Source organism: Procambarus clarkii, chromosome 23 (assembly GCF_040958095.1).
Source record: "Procambarus clarkii isolate CNS0578487 chromosome 23, FALCON_Pclarkii_2.0, whole genome shotgun sequence".
NCBI classification, from domain to species: Eukaryota; Metazoa; Arthropoda; class Malacostraca; order Decapoda; family Cambaridae; genus Procambarus; species Procambarus clarkii.
The window spans coordinates 8,789,967-8,813,658 of NC_091172.1; the positions used below are offsets into that span (position 1 = coordinate 8,789,967).

The 23,692-nt window shown below is 43.8% G+C and overlaps 1 protein-coding gene across 2 annotated transcripts in view; it reads left to right on the forward strand.

The window, feature by feature from the left end:
• Window positions 1-23,692, forward strand: part of LOC123764043 (basement membrane-specific heparan sulfate proteoglycan core protein) — a 211,305-nt gene that overhangs the window by 175,532 nt on the left and 12,081 nt on the right. For both annotated transcript variants that reach the window (XM_069329857.1, XM_069329858.1), the window contains exons 5-7: window positions 18,927-19,035; window positions 21,463-21,623; window positions 22,463-22,595. In XM_069329857.1, coding sequence (XP_069185958.1) covers window positions 18,927-19,035; window positions 21,463-21,623; window positions 22,463-22,595 — 403 coding nt within the window. The remainder of the gene's footprint in view (window positions 1-18,926; window positions 19,036-21,462; window positions 21,624-22,462; window positions 22,596-23,692) is intronic.

Below are 23,692 nucleotides of genomic sequence, written 5' to 3' on the forward strand. Positions count from 1 at the left end.
GCTTCTGGCACTGCTTTGCTGTCCAGAAGGTACAAGGTACAAAGTACCTTGATTCCCTTAACCGTCCGGCCACAGTGGTACAAAAACTGACCAATCTGGAACGCTACTGAATTCAATGGGATGTTCTGGAGGCCCCAAACCGGGACCCAACCAGAGTTTTACAGCCGACCCGACCACGCTCGGGCCTACGGTAATGGTGTTCACACACGACCGTGAGATCGCAATGCCTAAGTATCCACTAGGAATATGAAACGAAAATTCCGAACGCTTTCGTGTTTGACAACATTACCAAGGAAATACAGACATAAGAGTTGGGTATTATATACCCCACTACACCTGTCACACATCCATTGCTTCTAATATTGTGTTATTATTATATTACTGTAAGCTCTTGGCAGATATTATTATATTACTGTTATATTATTATATGTTTTTATTATGTTATTATATTATATTATTATATTATTATTATTATTATTATTATTATTATTATAATTATTATTATATTATATTATATTATTTTTATTATTATTTTATTTATTTTATTATTATTTTATTATATGTTATTATTATGTTATATTATTATTATATTATTATATTATATTATGTATATTATTATACTACTGTAAGCTCTTGGGAGATATAAAAGCAATGAAGACAGCGACGGTCGTACGAAAATATATTAAGGCATTTAGCGTAGAATTTTATACACTTTTGATTTTGATTTTGTACCTGAGACATATCCTGGAGATGTCTGCAACTGTCTTGGAGATCCTTGGACATACCAGGCAGCTATCTTCACAGATTATTCATTAGGTATGTTTCTACCATTAAAACTTCTCCTGGTAACGTTTGCTTGGCTTTACTGAATTCTGTGTGACGTGTGAAGCCTTGAGATGCATAGGTCAGGTGTGCACGCCGCCTGAAACGGGCGCTTCACATTGATTTTGTAAAATGTGTCTACTATTCTGTTTTGTGTAAATTTTAGTGAAAAACAAAAATTGAGAATGGCTTACATCAGGTTATGGTCGTGCGCAGCACAGTGTGTTAAGTCAACCGTATGTCAGCTTCTATTTAAAATAAATATTTTAATATTTATGATGCATTTTTCAGAATATCGCTCCTGACTAATGTTTAAAAAGCTCGAGAGATATGACAGGTTAATTGTGTTGTTAATATTAAAGTTCTATATCAATATTTATTCATTAAAAAGTTCAATATTTATACTAATCCATTGAAAATACCATATTTAAATTTATTCAGTGAAAAATACAACATTTTATAATTATGCACTGAAAAAGTCTACAGTCATATTTAATTTAAAAAAAAGAAGATTGAAACACACACACATTATATATCTATATCTATATATTATATATATATATATATATATATATATATATATATATGCGAACAAGCCTGAATGGTTCCCAGGACAATATGCAACTGAAAACTCACACCCCAGAAGTGACTCGAACCCATACTCCCAGGAGCAACGCAACTGGTATGTACAAGACGCCTTAATCCACTTGACCATCACGACCGGACATAATGAGGTGATAGCCGAGGCTATTTGAACCACCCCACCGCCGGCACTCGGATAGTAATCTTGGGCATAGCATTTTACCAAATCACCTCATTCTTTGGGGCACACGTGAGGAACACAAATGCGAACAAGCCTGAATGGACCATTCAGGCTTGTTCGCATTTGTGTTCCTCACGTGTGCCCCAAAGAATGAGGTGATTTGGTAAAATGCTATGCCCAAGATTACTATCCGAGTGCCGGCGGTGGGGTGGTTCAAATAGCTTAGGCTATCACCTCATTATGTCCGGTCGTGATGGTCAAGTGGATTAAGGCGTCTTGTACATACCAGTTGCGTTGCTCCTGGGAGTATGGGTTCGAGTCACTTCTGGGGTGTGAGTTTTCAGTTATATATATATATATATTGTCTTTCCCAGCGATTAACAATGCATAAGCAACAGGGCTCCATTAAGGAACATATAATCTCTTCCCACAACCAGACCATCACCAGAGAAGTCTTAACAAATAACACAGAAATCATCGCTAGGTACAGCGATAGCAGGCGGCTCGACATCTGCGAGGCACTACACATCAAAAAGTCAACACCAGCAATCAACAGTCAATTAATGCACAACTATATTCTACCCACTTCAAGATTCTGTACCAATATAGAAGCATCAAGAGGAAGTACGGGCCAATAGGCCCTTTGCAGTTACTTCTATTCTTATGCTCTCATATATCCAATTAATACCCATTGTTCCGTGTTCTGTCTTGTGTTTGTCAAAAGTTTGTTCACCTCATCCAAAACTGTTGTACCATATCACCTCACCCAAATGCGAGTATAAATATGGAAGCAAATGGCGTGTTTACAGGTTACAGTTGTGTGTGTAAACTAAAGTCTTTGAAAATGTAATAGGTAATTGCGAAACGCATTCAAGCGTCGCGTCAGACTAGAAATAAAAATGAATTTTGGAGAATTGATTTTCAATTACCATCGACAGTAAAAAGAAACATGAGAAATATTGAGAAAATTTGTGTTAGAATTATTAATGTTACTTTTTCAGTCATATTTAACAATATATATAAAAATGTAAATGTTCGTTTTGTTTAAAATCGCTAATCTCTGAAAATTCTTCACCAATTGCTTTGAAATTTTGACACAATGTTGCATTTCAATACGTGCGTGTTTTTATATACCTACCATATATAGATGGCACACCTGTGACAGGTAATAACAAGTTGTTGTTTTTAAACAGCGCCATCTGTAACAGGTAAAAGCAACACACGCCCTATTAAATATGACATGGTTCTATTTCAATGTTTCCGATTGCATTGTTAAATTGAATTTTCATAGATTTCGATTTATTTAAAATTTTATTTAATTATTTTGTGTGACATTGCATTGGAATTGAGCTGTGTTGTTTACCATACCGATCATTTCGTGAGTATAGTTTACGTTTTTATTTTTTTCATTTTTTTCATTTCGATTTTTTAACTGTTCTTATTTTTCAGATCCTTTGGGAACGTATCAGACAGGGGAGTGGAGGATGGTGGGGAAGACGAGGGGAGAGGGGGAGGGGGAGAATGGTGGGGAAAGGGGGGGAATGGTGGGGGGAGGGGGGGTATAGTGGGGGGAGGGGAGAGGGGGAATGGGGGGGGAGGATGGGAGGACGGCGATGGATGGAATGGTGAGGAAGACGAGGGGACGAGAGAGGGTTGCTGTGGCTTAGCAATGCCCACGCGTTGTTGAGCCACAGTAACGCGTGGCCGGGTACAGCTAGTATATATATATATATATATATATATATATATATATATATATATATATATATATATATGTATATATATATATATATATATATACATATATATATATATATATATATATATATATATATATATATATATATATATATATTGTGACGATAATCTCCTTCAAGAGATTGAGCCTGCTCTTCCCTCCAAAAGACGTCGATATAAACATCTATATAAAACAAGTATGGAAGAAATATCCCACAACTACACAACACCAAGTTTTGCCAGAAGCGCAAAACGTATGCAGCCAGGAACACTTGCTCCACCTCAAACCGCCAAACTACCTGTCTTGTCGCCTGCTCATCGCTGATTGGCTGTGGGTCCAGCTGCAACTGCACTCTACCCACCATACTACTTGATGTCTGGGGCCGCCACGACCTCAGTCTTCAGAATATCCCATGCTTTCGACAAGTTAACACGTCTCGTTGGTAGACTAAGCCCCAGGCTTACGTGTACTAAGAGAAGTGATAGCTTGAAGCCAATATTCCGGCACCTATTTACTTTGTTTATCATACACTGGTTATTTGCTCACTTGTCTTAATGTAACTTTTCATTTTGCCATTTGATTATTCTTATTACTTTGATTGATTGATTTTATTATACGAATTTGTATGTCCATTTTATTCATGTTTTACTTTCTTTAACGTAATTAAAATTTCATTGTTAAAATTTACTTGCGTTTTGTGTGTCTTCTCCTTACCTTACCACAGACGAAGTTCCAGATTTTCTATTTTTTTTTCTATATGTGACGAGGCCATACCCCTAGCTTTTGAACAGCCGAACACCAACGCGTTACCGTCACAATATATATATATATATATATATATATATATATATATATATATATATATATAATATATATATATATATATATATATATATATATATATATATATATATATATATATATATTATATAATTTTGTTGAATATGACCGAAAGGGTTAGATTAATGATTCTAACACGAATCTTATCAATATTTCTTATTTTTTTCTTCACTGTCGACTGTAGTTGATAAATTATCTTTTCAAGTTCATTTTCTCACTAGATTATGTTCTGACGCCTAAGGATGCATTTTACAAGGCATTCCCTACATTCTCAAAGACAAATTCTCCATGCTCTGCCAAAGCTTATATTCGCTTGGAGTGAGGTGGTAAAGGACGTGATTGAGATGAACAAGTGGATGAATGGTATAATGGGTATTAATAGGCCATTAAATCCCTATGTTTTTGCTTCTACTGCCTCTGTGTTGGTACCGGGTCTTGAAGTGGGTAGAATGTAATTATGTGTTAACTGGCTTTTGATTGCTGGTCTTGACTTTTTGATGTGTAGGGCCTCGCTGATGTCGAGTCTTCTGTTGTCGTTATACCTGTCGATTATTTCTGTGTTGTTTGTTAAGATTTCTCTGGTGATCTGGTTGTGTGAAGACATTATTTGCTCCTTGATGGAGCCCTGTTGTTTGTGCATTGTTAATCGGCTAGAGAAAGATGTTGTTGTCTTGCCTATATTCTGTGATCTTTGGGGCTGACAGTCCCCAAGTTGGCATGTGAAGGCATAGACGACGTTGGTCACTTTTAAGACATTCATTCAGACTCCTTCATTACATCATTCTGCTGCTCTTACCCTACACGAATATGTTCTCACATCTTAATGAATCGTTTAATTCCCTGACCCCTCTATATCTTACAGATAATAAGTATATCTTCTCAGAACATGTCCCTCTTTGTTAAGCTTCTTCCATCATTTATAGATTCATTTACTCCTGTGTTCTTCCTTCCGTGACACATTCCTCAGATTCTCTCTTATTCTCAGAGAAAACAGATGTAGATCTGTTTTCTGCAGGCAAGTCTCCTTTCCTTATTCCCAAGACTTCGACGTGTCTTTGGTGTAAACTCTACCATATAATTGAGGACCAGGACGCAGTTGTCACTGGCTCTTAATGAGACGTCGAACTCCAAGGCCTCAGTGTCCTTCACATTGTGGCTGAAGACCTGCTCGAGAAGGTCCTGTAAAGACCAGATCTAAAAGGTCCCTCAGAGACCACATCTGGAATGGCTGGCGAGTCTTCTTCTCTTTCTCTTATGTTGAGAGTTTACATGTTGATTTGTGTAAAACATCTCTGCCTCTTGTGTGGGCGCCTTCGTGCCCTTGTGGCGATTGTGGCCTGTGTGTTGCAGGGTTGCACATTACAACACTTGCAGTCTCACTTCCATCTATTGCTAGAGTCCATTTCGGTTTATTTTTACCGTCAGGCACCTTAAAAATCCAGTTCCTCTTGATAAGGTGTGTGCCACTGCACCCCGTACTTGTCTCCTGCAGCTCCCTATACAGTTCTCATTATCTGATTCCCCACTGGAAACACCGTACGCAAACACTCAGTGAATTTAGTGTTATCTATAAGTATCACGCCAGGATCGTTCTCATTTATCGTCTGATTACATCTGCTTTGTGGCTCCATCAGGTCGTGTAGGTGTTGAGTCTCGTGTTGGACCTTCCTGCAGCCTCGGTACACCCGGGGGGCTCTTGTTGTTTGTGTGTGTGTATGTGTGTGTGTGTGTGTGTGTGTGTGTGTGTGTGTGTGTGTGTGTGTGTGTGTGTGTGTGTGTGTGTGTGTGTGTGTGTGTGTGTGTGTGTGTGTGTGTGTGCCGTAGTGCGAGCAAGAGCGGCCGCAGTGCTGGTGCGTGCCGGGATCAGGTTACCAAAGGGATCAGCAAAGATCTTAGATAATCCTTTAAAGAAGACCACCCTGGGAGCTGAAAACTCAGCAAAGGTTTGAGAGGAACGCCTTGCTGGCTCCTCTCTCCTCCCCCTCCCCCCCCCTTTCTCTCTCTCTCTCTCTCTCTCTCTCTCTCTCTCTCTCTCTCTCTCTCTCTCTCTCTCTCTCTCTCTCTCTCTCTCTCTCTCCCTCCCTCTTAACAGGTCTAGGGTTCATTAGCAATACTGCTGATGTTGGTAGTGAAACAGCCGCCGGCTATAAATTGTTATCCTTCATCACCTCATCTGCTGCCTCACCATTCTCAAACTCGTGTATTTGATGAACTTATTTTATTTTCTATTTGGAATAAACTTGATTTAATGTTAATTTACAATCATGTTAATGGATGTAGCTGGAGTCTACTGTGCAACAGATCCCGCACATAGTCAGATGAATTATTGACATTTTGATCTACGTGTTGAGAGAACATGTTCCTAATACGAGTCGGTCTGGCAATTATGGCTCTCTGATGAAGCGTTCTTCTTAAGAATGGCACAGTTATAATAAGAATTTTCATGGCTGAGCGCCTTGAGTTATGGTTGCTAACTTATGTTGGCCACAATGTAGAGCCAACCTAAATAAACATAGGGCCAGGTGGTAAATCTAGGGTACATTGTCCATCTACATGATTTTACTTGAATCTATACATGATGGCCACCATCTCTCGTGGCCTCGACTGTGAGAGGAAGTAGGCGGCTTGTTAAAGGTCCCCCCCCCCTCCATTATGCCTCAAGATTGTCTTAGCTGAATTTTGAATCCGTCTACGTTCGTGGTATTCACGACTTCGGAGATTAGACGATTTTATCATCTATTTTTCTGTCGTAGATTGTGACTTGTAGAGTTTGAAGCTGTCTCCCTGTGAGTGAGTACCACATTGAATCTCTTAAAGACGTTTACTGAAATATGTTTAGTACTTTAAATGTTCCTCTGACATCAGCCCTGTTGAGTTTTGGCTTAAATCTTAAGTCCCGAGGCCCTTAACTTCTCCTGGTATGAGAAATGACAAAGTTTTAGGTTTATTTTTAAATTTTGTTGGTTTAGGTTAAACTTTTTACACAGATATCAGTAAGGCCAGCATCATTTCTCCGGTGAAAGCTCCAAGATGCTGACCAGACCAAGCAGACTGTGCCAAGACTAGAGCAGAGTCTTCTGAAACCTTCTCCACCTCGACCAGAATTAGGATAAATGATGGGTTGGCCATTTTGGTGAGCGGTGCATGCACAAGGTGGTAGTGAACTTGAGCCTTGTATAAGGTTTTGCAATCCCTACTGACGAGAACGTGTGAAGTGCGTCTTAGGTGTATACATTTGTTGACTGGGCTGTTTATTAAATACAATGCGTGTCACTTCATTGTATCTAAAGACAAGAACTTCATGTCCAAAATATGAACTTCATGACAGAACATTAATTTTTGTCAACTGAACAATATGTCTCGAGGTCATTATCCATGGAGTCTAGTTATGATTATAACCTGTGTTGTCGATGCTGTAAATGTATGCAGACGATGAGTCACAATAACGTGGCTGAAGTATGTTGACCAATCCACACACTAGAAAATGAAGGGACGACGACGTTTCGGTCCGTCCTGGACCATTCTCAAGTCGATTGTGAGAATGATCGACAATCGACTTAAGAATGGACCAGGACGGACCAAAACGTCGTCGTCCCTTTATTTTCTAGTGTGTGTGGATTGGTCAACTGTAAATGTATCCTGCCAGCAACTACCACAAGACAAAATTATTTCTGACTAGAGATACATGAGCCTCACAGCTTTCGGGCTTTCTTCACCAGAACATAAAAAAGTTAGAGAACAGTGATCAGGTCAGGCTGCAGCTGCAGGAATAAGGGGTAATAAAGTATTGACACAAACATTACATAACAAGGGGGAGGAAAACATTACCGTGAGGTACACTACCACAAGTGAAGGACTTTCAGAGTCACCTCCGTCAATGACTTCCCTCCAGAGGTTGTGTTGGGTACTGGTCACTCATTAATATCTGAATTGAACCTATGATCCCAAGTGCTTGAAGTCTCTGGTGCCACAGCTGGTCAAAGGCCGCTATAGTGTCCTGTTCAGCAGCACAGCTCATCTTGGATTGATTCTGTGATTGATGCCACTTTACGCAAAGGCTTAAAAAAGCAACGGTACAAAGGTCATTCTTGTTACCACTTTGTCGACCAGACGATAACCGATGATCTTAGTACTTCTCATGGACTATCCCCTGCATGGAGAGCACGCACAGCTGTGTGCAGGGTCATCTCCTATTGTGATGCTGCAACACGGAATAAGGATTCAGTGTTTCAATCCACTATTTGTCTGTTGCAGTCAGACTCTCTGAAGGGGTTTTGTCGGGTCTGTTTTGTGTACTTAAGCGGCGAGAGTATTCCATCGAGTGAAGTGTTCAGTGAAGGAGGAGTCCTATATCCTCGCAGTCACTAAGGTGTTCAGGGACAATTTATTTTACAAGGTCATCAGATGCAGAGGTGGAGCAGAGGAAGGTCGGTAAAGGTATCTAGGAAGCTTTACGGACACCCAGGCCGACGGGTGTGACGGTAAGGGCAGCTTGCTCTCTCTGTCAGTACGAGAGAGAGAGAGAGAGAGAGAGAGAGAGAGAGAGAGAGAGAGAGAGAGAGAGAGAGAGAGAGAGAGAGAGAGAGAGAGAGAGAGAGGGAGGGAGGGAGGGAGGGAGGGAGGGAGGGAGGGAGAGAGAGAGAGAGAGGGGAGGGAGGGAGAGGGGGAGGGAGGGAGAGAGAGAGGGGGAGAGAGAGAGAGAGAGAGAGAGAGAGAGAGAGAGAGAGAGAGAGAGAGAGAGAGAGAGAGAGAGAGAGAGAGAGAGAGAGAGAGAGAGAGAGAGAGAGGGGGAGGGAGGGAGGGAGGGAGGGAGGGAGGGAGAGAGAGAGAGAGAGAGAGGGGAGGGAGGGAGAGGGGGAGGGAGGGAGAGGGGGAGGGAGGGAGAGAGGGGGAGAGAGAGAGAGGGGGGAGAGAGAGAGAGAGGGGGAGAGAGAGAGAGAGAGAGAGAGAGAGAGAGAGAGAGAGAGAGAGAGAGAGAGAGAGAGAGAGAGAGAGAGAGAGAGAGAGAGAGAGAGAGAGAGAGAGAGAGAGAGAGAGAGAGAGAAAGCCTGATGACTTTTTCAAACGTGGACTTCAGAAGGGTCATTCTCACTGAGTTTGGTGCTGGTGTGATATGGGGAACGCCTCAGAAAGTAAGTGAGCTTTGGAAGAGACTTACAACCTCCGGTAAGTTAGTAAACATCATCCCCATCCATTTTGTCTCTCCTTTCATACATCATCTTAGAACGGTTATTTTTGTCTCAGAATTTCTTCGATTGCATGAAGAGTTAAGTGGCGGAGGGGGGGGGGGCAAAAGGAAGGTGCACCTCACACCATCTGCTCCTCCTAGCTCTTAGCAGTGATCTTTTGTCTTGTTTTTCTTTCAATCTTTTTAAATCTTGTATGTCGTTATCATGTCCTCCATATACCTGGTCTTCTCCAGCGTGGTGAGGTGCCGTTGCCTCAGTACTTCCGTGTGGAAGAAGGGAGCCGCCTTGTATACGTGTGGACGCTCTAGTACTACCTTTGAGCTCCTTATTGCCAACTTACTCAAGTGTGTTTCCCATTGTATTTGTAATGGGATCCTGTATCACAGTGGTTTCCTTTCACCTGATGCTGCTGTTCACTTAGCAGTTGCTATGTACCCTACAATTATACAATTATCGAGGGCTTCATACAGGGAATGGTCTGTGGTTGCCCAAGAGGAGACCTGGAAGAGCTCAAGGACAGGTGTCGTACATACACCATGGCACCTCCTGGAAGGATATATATGCATGTTGGCCGTGTTACATATATCGCTGATCTTATTTTCTATTGACTGATTTTGGCATTAAGGTTTGAGGATATTTCTTCCCTCGTGACACTTCCTCCTTTCTGATGAAAAAAATGTCCTCTTCAATACTGTATATGGTGCCTATCCTCCTTACCTTACATTTTGCTTGGTTGAAGTCTAGCAGCCATTTCTCAAGACCACTTGTGGAATGATTCAAGACTCCTTATACAGACTATCAGTCTCTCTCTCTTGAATGTTCACATTAGTTTTGGGTCGTCTGTAATCACTGTTATGCACGAACTAATTTCTTCTTTGGGGTCGTTTATTTTATATTACATATATATATATATATATATATATATATATATATATATATATATATATATATATATATATATCAAATAGGACGGGCCCCAGCACCGACCCTTGTGGTTCTCTTTCAGTAACGTCACTCCACTGTAATACTTCGTTACCTTCATAATAGAAACGCTCTCACCCACGTTAGCAGTCTTCAAGATGTTTATATATATTAAGAACATAAGAAGTAAAGAAACTGGAGGAGACTAATTGTCCCTTACGAGACAGCTTCTATTTATATCCACCCAAACTCATTCGTATATAAGTCTAACCTTCGCTTGAAACACTCATGTGATCCCATGTTTATTATGTTACCCAGTAATCTATTCGATAGATCAACTACTCTATTTTCAAACCAGTAATTACCCAGGTCTTATCCACCTTTGGATCTTCAGTAGTGTCTTTCAACTGTAAGTCAACTGGTGTAGAGGTTCCAGAGCCTATTGAGCTTTATCATATGTACATTTTAAGCTGTGTATACAGTCTGTCTTCACCACATCATTGCTTAGTGCATTCCATTTGTTAACTACTCTAACAATGAAGAAATGTCATTCTAATATTTCCTTTTTCCGTGGCTCATTTGAGTACTCAATTTCAAACAAACGTCTCTACAAACAACAATTAACAGCTTAGCTGTGAAAATAAGAGATGTGAAATCAGTTGCCACTGACGCCGTGTTGCGTCGAGCAAGTTGTCGCAGGTGAAGGCGCTTGATGTGGACTCGGGAGCTGTAAGGCAATTACAATGTAGAAATCTTCTACGTAAATAATAAAAAGATATATCTAATAATACGGAATTCTTCCTTATAGGATTTAAACGATATATCTGACACTGTAGAATTCTTCTACAGACATTAATGAAACATATTCCTATATAAATTACAGAATACGGCTCGAGAGTAAACGTACTGGATTTTGTTGTAAATAAATGGCCTAACGACAACTAACTTAAATATTAACATGTGATCACAGTGTTAAATAAAAGGTAATTAATAGTTGCCGGGTCAGGTGTCCGTTGGTCTTGGAAACGATTCCAGTTCTCCGTCTTGAAACTGCTGTTGCTAAGACGTCAACTACGGGCCGGAGAATTAATTAGTTCCAGGACACAGCCGTTATGTTCCGAAATAACGTGGCACCGCTCTCGTAGTTGTAGGAGCAAATAAAATGACACTAAGCAGGTTCCTTGCAATGGCGCCTCTCTCGTGCACGCTGCTAATGTGGCGTCGCTAGTAGGAATGGCGTCTCCTTCCTCCCTGGCTGTGATACGCATGCGCAGAACGCTCCAAAGTATTCTCGAGCGTAAAGTGTTTTATTTACTTGTAATTAACTAGGGAAATAAGGAATTATGACAAGTATTCATTTCACTGATGAAAGCATTAAGGTGCAATATATTTTTGCATAACGCAAGTCAGCTTATTAAGACAGCGTAAAATGAACGAGAGGATTATTATATAGAATTGTTTTACATCATAATATTTTCCACTGTAGTTGTTAATTCACCTAAATAAGCGAGTTCAGTAAGCAGTAATATGCTGTATATATAAAACAACTAAATAAACGATTATCCTTAGCAAAGGAAAGTAATTAACTGGACTCGGTTTAGATTCAACTAAATGTGGAGATATTTCATGTTTCAACTACCTGCCATCTCCTGGCCCCATGGAGACTGTAGGAAGGACTTGGTATAATACTGCGTCGCAATAGAAACATTAATTGGATTAATTCTACGAATTACTAAAATTTGTAATTTGTATGGTTAATACAATTATGATGTATTATTATTATACAAAAATGATGTATTAGTGTTGGATAATTTCCAACATCGGGTACGGGACGTACAGAGGCTGGTCGGGGTTGGCCTAAGTTAAATTTTAAAAATTTTAAAGATTTTGAAAATATTTGGCGCTACAGAGACTCCCAACATGCGATTTTATCGAGTCAAATGAAATATTCGGTGAGATTCCTTCAGAGTTTTTAGTGGTCGTAATAAAATATTTTCTGAGAGGCCCAGACCACACAGTAACTGTCAGTGCTTCATCATAATACATTTTATGAGAGAAGGGGAAGAGAGGGGGAAGAAGGGGGGGGGGTGACGAGAAAAGAGATGAAGAAGAAACAAAGTGAAGAAAAGGTGGATTGGGACGAGGTGATGAATGGGAAAGAGGAGTTAAAGAGATCCAAGAGCAGCTGGGAATGCCTTCTATATTTTAATGGAAAGACTGTACAGTCGAGGTTGGATTGGAGAGAGGGAGGATAGGGAAAAGTGGGTGAGGGGGAAAGAGGGACCATATGAATTATGAGAGAGGGGAAGGAGGAAAAAGATGGTAGATGACGGGGAATGTAGGAATCGAGGAAGAGAAATTTGTTGAACTCGAAAGACAATTCCTGGCACCGCCTGGCAACCTTCACAGTGAACTTGTCTGAGAAACAGGGTAGGTTCGAGTAGTGAACCCAGTGGGACTCCGATGGTGACATTTTGACACTGAGACAACACCCTCTCACAGTGACTCCCTGTCTTCTGTTGCTTAGGTGCTCCCTTATCCACTGGAGCACCTTCCCTGCATCTCTTGCCTGCTTCTCTAACTTTTGTACTATTGCCTTATGGGGTACTATGTCAAAGTCTTTCTGACAATCCGCAAATATGCAACCTGCCCACTCCTCTTCTCGTATAATTTGTGTCGCCTGGTCATAAAGCTCTAATAAACCTGTGAGGCAAGATTTTCCATCTCTTAACCCATGATGGTGTTACGTTATAAAGTTTCTTCTCCCCAGATATTCTAGTTGTTATCTCACAATCTTCTCCATCACATTGCAAGATATGCAAGTTAGGAACACTGTCCTGTACTTCAGTAGCTTTTGTCTGAATACTTTCACGAATATTGAAACTACTTTAGATGTCTTCAAACTTTCTAGTAGTTCTCCTGTTACCAGTGACCTATTGTAAACTATAGACAGCAGCAAGCAGTGTTTCTGCTCCCACCTTTTACATTCCAAGCTAAGAGTTTATCTAGACCAACAGTTCAAGCAAATGCTTCCTCACCTCAAATAATTCAAGTGATGCTTTATTGAACGCCTTCTCTCTTAGTTCGAGCACTACTTCTTGCTCTGTTTCGATAACCTCCTCGAATCTCTTGATGCGTTCATCACACACCTCCTTATCATTCTCATTGTGCCTGTTCTCTCCATTTCTCAGTTTCATTACCTGTTCCGTTAATATTGTTTTCCTCTTGATGAGCTGATGAAGCATTTTAGGTCTGGTTTTTGCTTTATTTGCCCATGTTGTTTTCGTTGTCTCCGCTTCTCTTCTGACACTGAGGTGCTCATTAATGGCCTTCTGCTCTCTGAAGCTCTGTTATTCCTCAAGTTTCTTCGTACCCTTCAACTTTAAATTGCATGAATGCTGCACTAATTAAACCATGTGTTCCTGCTTGCTGGGGTTCTGGGAGTTGTTCTATTCCCCAAGCCCGGCCCGAGACCAGTCTTTACTTGTGAGAGTTTGGTCCACCAGGCTGTTGCTTCGAGCGGCGCGCAGGCCCACATACCCACCACAGCCCGGTTGGTCCGGCACTTCTTGAACAAAACTATCTAGTTTTCTCTTGAAGATGTCCACGGTTGTTCCGGCAATATTTCTTATACTCGCTGGGAGGATGTTGAACAACCGCGGACCTCTGATGTTTATACAGTGAACAAATGATGTAAGGGCGCAACCCGTTCTCGCAAATTTAATAAGTCAATATTGACTTATTAAATATGTGCTTAGGTGACATACTTAACATAATAGTTTCCCTTGAAAAGCTTCATAGAAAACACCGACCTTACCTAACCTACTTAGTATGTTAAAATAAGCATCTTATTGCTTCGTAATTACAATTATTACCTAACCTATACCTATAATAGGTTAAGTAACAATTGTAATTACGAAGCTATAAGATGCTTATTTTAACATACTAAGTAGGTTAGGTAAGGTCGGTGTTTTCTATGAAGCTTTTCAAGGGAAACTATTATGTTAAGTATGTCACCTATGCACGCAACTAATAAGTCAATATTGACTTATTAAATTTGCGAGAACGGGTTGAAGGGCGAAGAGGGCGAACGGCCTACTGACATAGCTCGGGTGCAGGGGGGGCGTTGTGTAAAAACCTGGTTTGTGTCTCGGAGAGGCTACGGGATCCAGTAAGTTCAGTAGAACTACGGTTTCAACCCTTTTACCCTGTCGTAGCTCAGTCGATTAAAGCAGTGTCTGGTATGCTCCCGGACGCAGGTTCGAATCCTCGTCACGGCCCTTGTGGATTTGTTCATTTGATGCATCACGTTAGTGTGATCTCTGTGTGTGATGTTTATACAGTGTTCTCTGATTGTGCCTATGGCACCTATCTTCACTGGTTCTATTCTGCATTTTCTTCCATATCGTTCACTCCAGTATGTTGTTATTTTACTGTGTAGATTTGGTACTTGGCCCTCCAGTATCTTCCAGGTGTATATTATTTGATATCTCTCTCGTCTTCTTTCTAGTGAGTACATTTGGGTGGCTTTGAGATGATCCCAATAATTTAGGTGCTTTATCGCGTCTATGTGTGCCGTATATGTTCTCTGTACTCCCTCTATTTCTGCAATCTCTCCTATTCTGAAGGGGGAGGTTATCTTGAGGTTATTTTGAGATGATTCCGGGGCTTAGCGTCCCCGCGGCCCGGTCCTCGACAAGGCCTCCTTTTTGTTACACACCCCCTGGAAACAGCCCGTAGCAGCTGTCTATCTCCCAGGTACCTGTTTACTGCTAGGTGAACAGGAGCATCAGGGTGAAAGTAACTGCCCATTTGTTTCTGCCTCCACCGGGGATCGAACCCGGAACCTCAGGACTACGAATCCGAAACGCTGTCCACTCAGCTGTCAGGTCCCCCATGCCAGTGGGGGAAGTGAGTACTGAGCAGTACTCAAGCGGGACAGCACAATCATGCTATTATTCCTATCGTGCATTATTTATTTTTCCCTTTTGATGTGGACAGACTTATTGCTTCCTGTCACTTCTGGGTGATGTAGTCCGTTACATCTTGTACTGTCTTTTCTCTGAACTCTGTTTTCCCTCTGGAAATTATTGGGAATTTTCTCATCTCATGATTTCTCCTCCGGTATGCCAGATTTGTGTTGTCTGGTCTCCTCTCTGAATATGTGCCTTCGTATGCGTGTGCCCGCGTTCATATCCCTGTTATTTTTATCTACAGTGTAATGCAGAACACTCCTGCGACCATGCAAAAGCAGCTTGTAAAAATTATTGCAAATAACGTCGGGTTGAGCTTGGAGCAGAGCTGCACGATGCAACACGTCTGGGAGCTTCAAGCAAGGTTTAGGCGCGCCAGGCAGAATAACGCGAGGCATTCTCAGATATCCTATTACCTCTTGGATATCTTGTTATCTCCCGCGAGAATCCCTCCCAAACCTACAGTCAAATATATAATATAAAATCATTGCAAGGAGATAAGGTATAAATTTATTATAATTAGTTTTTATTTTTTTTTACCTACCTCTCCATGTGGCAATATATATATATAACCCGGGTTGCTGGCGATGGTGATCTTGCAAGGTGAACTTTCTATGCTTCTAGCTCCTGGCTGTCAGCACTAAGAAGAGTAATCAAGTTACCAAAATTCATGGTCAAGAAACTCAAGTAATTATTGAATTACTACAGTTTTCTGTCATGTATCTATCTAGTGATAGATGACGGATACATGGATTGATAGATGGATAGATAAGTGGATGAATGCATAAATGGAGAATTAAATGCATAGGTAAATAGATTGAAATATAAGTAGATATATAGATGAAGAAACAGATAGACAGATGGGAGACAGATTCGAGCAACGCCAGGTATCCTCAGATTATTCTATGATAAATTGGATGTCCCGTTGCCAGTCTGAGAAACTCCCAACTTGGCAGGGGGAATGGTCTGAGGTATGGGATGAACATAGGCCATCATGGTTCCCAGAACTCAAAAGGGAACAACTGCTAATTGTAAATAGTTCACACTGCTATACTCCTCCCACCAGCAACCACCTGATAGCAATAGTATTTTTTTATTAGAGACAGAGACAGATAAAGAGGCAGAAAGAGAAAAAGAATAAAGGTAGAGATACACAGACACATAGGTGGATGCATGGATAGATAGATGGTTAAATAGGTGGATGGATAGGTAGATGGATAGACAGATAGATGGGGAAAGGAAAAAGATGGATGGATAGATCGATGGAAGTATATGGAGATGGGAGACAGGCAAACATACATGGACAACACTGGGTACACTCTCTATTGTGTGTGTGTGTATATATATATGTGTGTATATATATATATGTATATATATATATATATATATATATATATATATATATATATATATATAAATTTACAAATAAAAGGGAAGGGAGTACCACCTCTAGCTGGAAGATGGGGGACCCATAGCCTCGGAGGAAAGCACACATAACGCATTGGAGGGAATGTAGGTCCCCTCCAATACAGTTTCTGTGTGCTTTTCTCCTACCACCCCCTTCCTTTTTTTTTTTTTTTTTTTTTTTTGCTTTATTGTGTATTTAAAGGTTACAAAACATACAAGACAAATGCCTAAAGGTTATGGATCTCTTGAAGCTCCTCCGCTTCCGGACAGGAACCGAGGACGCAGCAAGCATTTCCCCTCTGGATCGCCACACTGAGGCGCTGAAACAAAAAACTGGAAGCCCTTGGGTCTCTGGTGACGTCAATGAGCTTGGAACCCAATTCCTTGAGAAATCCCAAGGCACTCTTGCCCCAGGGACAATGCGTCTCAGACGCTATGGGAACAAAGAGGTATTGACCTTCCAGTCGCCTGTACTTGAGTGATTTTGCTGTTTCCCTGTGGTTGGCCGCCCCACCTGCATGATCAGCTCCCAAGTGTACATAGGTGTCAGCCAGGGTGGATACACATGTGTAGTCCCACACCAACTGTCTACCCTCCTTCCATGAGTATATGGTGATGCCATCAGGGCGAAGTGCGGGGAAATCCGGGTTTTGGACCCCTAAGATGCGAGGTTCTCTCTCCGCTGGACACCTAGCTGAGACGAGGCTTCTCTTGATGATGTCATTGACCTCGTTGTGTCTTGCATGCCAGCCCTTTGTGCTTCCGCAATGCAACCCATGCAGTCCGTATTGGTCTGCTTCCACCCTGTTGCAAATACACTTGTATTCAGTGTGAATTGGGATGAATATATATATATATATATATATATATATATATATATATATATATATATATATATATATATATATATATATATATATATATATATATAACCTAACCTAACCTATAAAGATAGGTTAGGTTAGGTTAGGTAGGGTTGGTTAGGTTTGGTCATGTATCTACGTTAATTTTAACTCCAATAAAAAAAAATGACCTCATACATAAAGAAATGGGTAGCTTTATCATTTCATAAGAAAAAAATAGAGAAAATATGTTAATTCAGGAAAACTTGGCTTATTAGGCAAATCGGGCCTTGCATAGTAAGCCGAGAAGTGCGTTCTGGCTACTAGGTACGACATATATATATATATATATATATATATATATATATATATATATATATATATATATATATATATATATATATATATATATATATATATATATGGTGTTAAGGGTCTGAGCAGGTGGTGGAGAGGGTTAAGGCGTACCTGTTATGCCAGTTGCTGGAAGGCTTCTGTGCTGGCTAGGGTTCGAGTCTCCTGGTGGGAAAGTGTTCTAAAGTTGTATACTTAACTCTCGTGTTTAGGAGAGTTGTGCCTTAAGCAGACACTGTGTCTTCCCATATTAACAGGGACTTGATGAAATTAACGTATAAATGACCCCTCACTTGCTCTGGTGCTCTTGGGAGGTGTTGATCTTTGGGGTATTTAAATACTCCGAAATTACCATCTCTTTTAAGGGTCTGAGCAGGTGGTGGAGAGGGTTAAGGCGTACCTGTTATGCCAGTTGCTGGAAGGCTTCTGTGCTGGCTAGGGTTCGAGTCTCCTGGTGGGAAAGTGTTCTAAAGTTATATATATATTTATATATATATATATATATATATATATATATATATATATATATATATATATATATATATATATATATATATATATATATATATATATATATACACACACACATACACATCATCTCCCCCTCCAGCACCTCCACCCCCCTCCAATGATCTCCTCCACCTTCCCATTAACAATGAAGACAATAACTTCTATAGCTGTAATATCTTCAAATGTTCCCAGAAACCCTCCAGTAATGTCCCACAACACCAATGGTTAGATGAAGTAGTGTTGGCCAGGTGCCTCAGGGAGCGGGGCTGCCTCGCTGCCTTCACGTGACCTTGAACCAGGTCCACACCCTCAGCACGTCCAACCCACCAGCTGGGAGTGTGCTGGCCTCACCAACACCTCCCTTACTGATATGTCTCTCATCGACATATCCCTCACTCCATCCTCCCTAACGCAATGTGTCTCTCATCCTCCTCTTCTGCACCATCTTCCTCACTAAGTTCTCCCTCACTAAGGTCTCCCTCACTAAGGTCTCCCTCACTAAGGTCTCCCTCACTAAGGTCTCCCTCACTAAGGCCTCCCTCACTAAGGTCTCCCTCACCTCCCCAGGACTGGCAGCTGCACATCCGCTACGTGCAGCCGCGGGACGCCGGGATCTACGAGTGTCAAGTGTCCTCTCACCCTCCCACCTCGCTCTTCGTGCACCTGCAGGTGGTAGGTGAGTGTCAGCCCCCTGTACACCCCCTCCGTGTCCACCACCAGGTGGTAGGTGAGTGTCAGCCCCCTGTACACCCCCTCCGTGTTCACCACCAGGTGGTAGGTGAGTGTCAGCCCCCTGTACACCCCCTAAGTGTTCACCACCAGGTGGTAGGTGAGTGTCAGCCCCCTGTACACCCCCTAAGTGTTCACCACCAGGTGGCAGGTGAGTGTCAGCCCCCTGTACACCCCCTCCGTGTTCACCACCAGGTGGTAGGTGAGTGTCAGCCCCCTGTACACCCCCTAAGTGTTCACCACCAGGTGGTATGTGAGTGTCAGCCCCCTGTACACCCCCTAAGTGTTCACCACCAGGTGGTAGGTGAGTGTCAGCCCCCTGTACACCCCCTAAGTGTTCACCACCAGGTGGTAGGTGAGTGTCAGCCCCCTGTACACCCCCTAAGTGTCCACCACCAGGTGGTAGGTAAGTGTCAGCCCCCTGTACACCCCCTAAGTGTTCACCACCAGGTGGCAGGTGACTGTCAGTGCCTTAATCCCCTTCCCGGCCTCACCCCAGCCACACAGGGTAAGTATTGCTGTGTTTGCTATTTGTAATCACTTGTCATCTGCCTCAGTGGCGGTTAAACAGTGTTAAAGGAACTTTGGAGAGGTAATTTATAACTTTTTTCTCCAGTAAAGATGCAGAAGAAGAAGAAGTATGGGAAAAGGTTTGTTCCTAAATCATTAATCAAATATTTTACATGATATCAAAGGGTTATTTGTAATATTTTTTAGGAAAACTTGCTGGAACAATTGCATGGAAGAATGATTGTGTTTTTACAGTCATGAACATTGGCAGCAAGTATGGGGGTCGTGACCTGTGCGTGTGGGGGTCGTGACCTGTGCGTGTGGGGGTCGTGACCTGTGCGTGTGGGGGTCGTGACCTGTGCGTGTGGGGGTCGTTACCTGTGCGTGTGGGGGTCGTGACCTGTGCGTGTGGGGGTCGTGACCTGTGCGTGTGGGGGTCGTGACCTGTGCGTGTGGGGGTCGTGACCTGTGCGTGTGGGGGTCGTGACCTGTGCGTGTGGGGGTCGTGACCTGTGCGTGTGTGGGGGTCGTGACCTGTGCGTGTGTGAGGGTCGTGACCTGTGCGTGTGTGGGGTCGTGACCTGTGCGTGTGGGGGTCGTGACCTGTGCGTGTGGGGGTCGTGACCTGTGCGTGTGGGGGTCGTGACCTGTGCGTGTGGGGGTCGTGACCTGTGCGTGTGGGGGTCGTGACCTGTGCGTTTGGGGGTCGTGACCTGTGCGTGTGTGGGGGTCGTGACCTGTGCGTGTGTGAGGGTCGTGACCTGTGCGTGTGTGGGGTCGTGACCTGTGCGTGTGGGGGTCGTGACCTGTGCGTGTGGGGGTCGTGACCTGTGCGTGTGGGGGTCGTGACCTGTGCGTGTGGGGGTCGTGACCTGTGCGTGTGGGGGTCGTGACCTGTGCGTGTGGGGGTCGTGACCTGTGCGTGTGTGGGGGTCGTGACCTGTGCGTGTGTGAGGGTCGTGACCTGTGCGTGTGGGGGTCGTGACCTGTGCGTGTGGGGGTCGTGACCTGTGCGTGTGGGGGTCGTGACCTGTGCGTGTGGGGGTCGTGACCTGTGCGTGTGGGGGTCGTGACCTGTGCGTGTGTGGGGGTCGTGACCTGTGCGTGTGTGAGGGTCGTGACCTGTGCGTGTGTGGGGTCGTGACCTGTGCGTGTGGGGGTCGTGACCTGTGCGTGTGGGGGTCGTGACCTGTGCGTGTGGGGGTCGTGACCTGTGCGTGTGTGAGGGTCGTGACCTGTGCGTGTGTGGGGTCGTGACCTGTGCGTGTGGGGGTCGTGACCTGTGCGTGTGGGGGGTCGTGACCAGTGGGGGTCGTGACCTGTGCGCGTCGGGGTCATGACCTGTGCGTGTGGGGGTCGTGACCCGTGCGTGTGGGGGTCGTGACCTGTCCTAATGAAAACACTGTTGTGCTGGTCAACTGTAATTGTCCTATATTTCTCCTCTTCTTCTAGCAAACATATTTACTATTTCTTGTACACCCAAGTTCCAATACAAATTTTTTTACTTTTCTTGCAGACAATTTGTTGGAGAACAAGATGGCGAGAGATAGATCAATGATTCAAGCACGAACAATCTTCTCAATACTTTATATATTTACTCGTGAAAGAAGATAAAATTTACCTCTTATATTTGTTTCGCAACTTTATTGAGCTTGACATGAGCTGCTCAATGTGTTCTCTGTTTACCTTGCCAACAAACGTATTTGTTGAGGTCTAATATGACAGTTCGATTTTGAACACGACCGGCCGTCCCTCTGGGTGTTAGTTGGATGTCGATATTTGGATGTGTCTTTAAAACACATTCCGCTGTGCCAGGCTGAGTGTCTCTCGCGTTGTATTCTTCATTGCATCTTATTTCGCGCAGAGGCGGAGGCGGAGATCCTGGGGGCGCCGGAGAAGCACGTGAAGCTGGGCTCCATCCTGCGGCTGGTGTGCATCATGCACCACACCACCGAGGCCCTCTCCTACGTCTTCTGGTACCGCGGCAACGAGATGATCAACTACGAGTCCGAGGAAGGAACTGGGGTGAGTGGTTTGGTTGACGGGGGTAGACGGGGAGGGTGTGAGTAGACGGGGTAGGGTGTGAGTAGACGGGGGAGGGTGTGGGTAGACGGGGGAGGGTGCGGGTAGACGGGGGAGGGTGTGAGTAGACGGGGAGGGGTGCAGGTAGACGGGGGAGGGTGTGAGTAGACGGGAAGGGTGTGAGTAGACGGGGAGGGGTGCAGGTAGACGGGGGAGGGTGTGAGTAGACGGGGGGAGGGTGTGAGTAGACGGGGGAGGGTGCGGGTAGACGGGGGAGGGTGCGGGTAGACGGGGGAGGGTGTGAGTAGACGGGGAGGGGTGCAGGTAGACGGGGGAGGGTGTGAGTAGACGGGGAGGGTGTGAGTAGACGGGGGGAGGGTGTGAGTAGACGGGGGAGGGTGCGGGTAGACGGGGGAGGGTGCGGGTAGACAGGGGAGGGCTGCAGGTAGACGGGAGGGGAACAGACGAGTAGATGAAGAAGGAAGGGGAGGGAGGGAGGGAGATATACGGTTGAAAGCACTGACCTGCATCACTGGCCCCAATGATGGCCAGGTTGTGGGAGTTGACGAGTGGATCACAGCGCCGGCTGACAGCCCCGTGATTGATTGGCGCTGAGAGAGAGAGAGAGGCAGGGACAGGCGGGCGCTGCAACTGATGAACATTGACGGCTGAGGGACAGGAAGCCTGAGTGTTGTGGTCACTCAATTTGATTTGACTATACAGTTGACTGTGGTAGTAGTGGTGGTGGTGGTGATGGTGGTGGTGGTGGTGGTGGTGGCTGGCTCCTTGTATATAACCTTTCAGTTGTGGTGGAGGACTAACCTAGGTGTTGGTGAGGACAGAGTGTGGTGGTGGAGAGCGATGAACACACCAGTGTGCTGATGGTGACGAGTGCTAGCAGACTACACTCCGGCAACTACACCTGCGCCCCCTCTAACACCAAGCCCGCCTCCATACTGGTCCACGTCCTCAATGGTGAGTATAGTGACCACAGTCACTGTAGTACTGGTGAGTATAGTGACCACAGTCACTGTACTACTGGTGAGTATAGTGACCACAGTCACTGTAGTACTGGTGAGTATAGTGACCACAGTCACTGTACTACTGGTGAGTATAGTGACCACAGTCACTGTAGTACTGGTGAGTATAGTGACCACAGTCACTGTAGTACTGGTGAGTATAGTGACCACAGTCACTGTACTACTGGTGAGTATAGTGACCACAGTCACTGTACTACTGGTGAGTATAGTGACCACAGTCACTGTACTACTGGTGAGTATAGTGACCACAGGCATTGTGGTTATGGTGAGAGTAGTGAGCAAAGTCACTGTAGTAATTGTGAGTATAGTGACCCCAGTCACGAGTAATGGTGAGTGTTGTGTTAATAGTCACTATAGTAGTAGTAGGTATAGTCACTACATTCACTGTAGTAATGGTAAGTATGGTGTTACATAAACTAATAATGGTGACTGAAGTGTCCACAGTCACTAATAATGGTGACAGTAGTAGTGTCCACAGTCACTAATAATGGTGACAGTAGTAGTGTCCACAGTCACTGAAGTAATGGCGGGTACAGTGACCACAAACATTGGAATAACAGTGAGTGTAGCGACCACTGTGTAGTAGTGATGGGTATAGTGAACACCATCACTGTAGTACTGTTAAGTGTCGTGTCCAAATCACCTGAGCAATGGTTAATATCCACAGACACAGTAGTGATGGTAAGCATAGTGACTACAGTCTCTGAATAAATGGTGAGTATAGTGTCACATTAACTGTTTGCAACACAACCAAATGGACCCCACAGTACGTGCGCGGAGGACCCCCTCGGACTCACCGTTGGACCCCAGAGAGTACCGGTGTACAGTGCAGCTCAACGGGACGTCTGTCTTCCAGTCACCTGTCCAGCGTCTTCTGCTAAGCTGGGCAGGGTCCAGCACCGCCCGGGCACACGGCAAGATGCCACCACATGCCCCAACAACATCTTAGGGCACTGCTTGCTCCACCCTCTTAACTTCATATCAGCACTCAAAATGGGGACTAAATATACAGTAACCGGAGCAAGGGGGAAG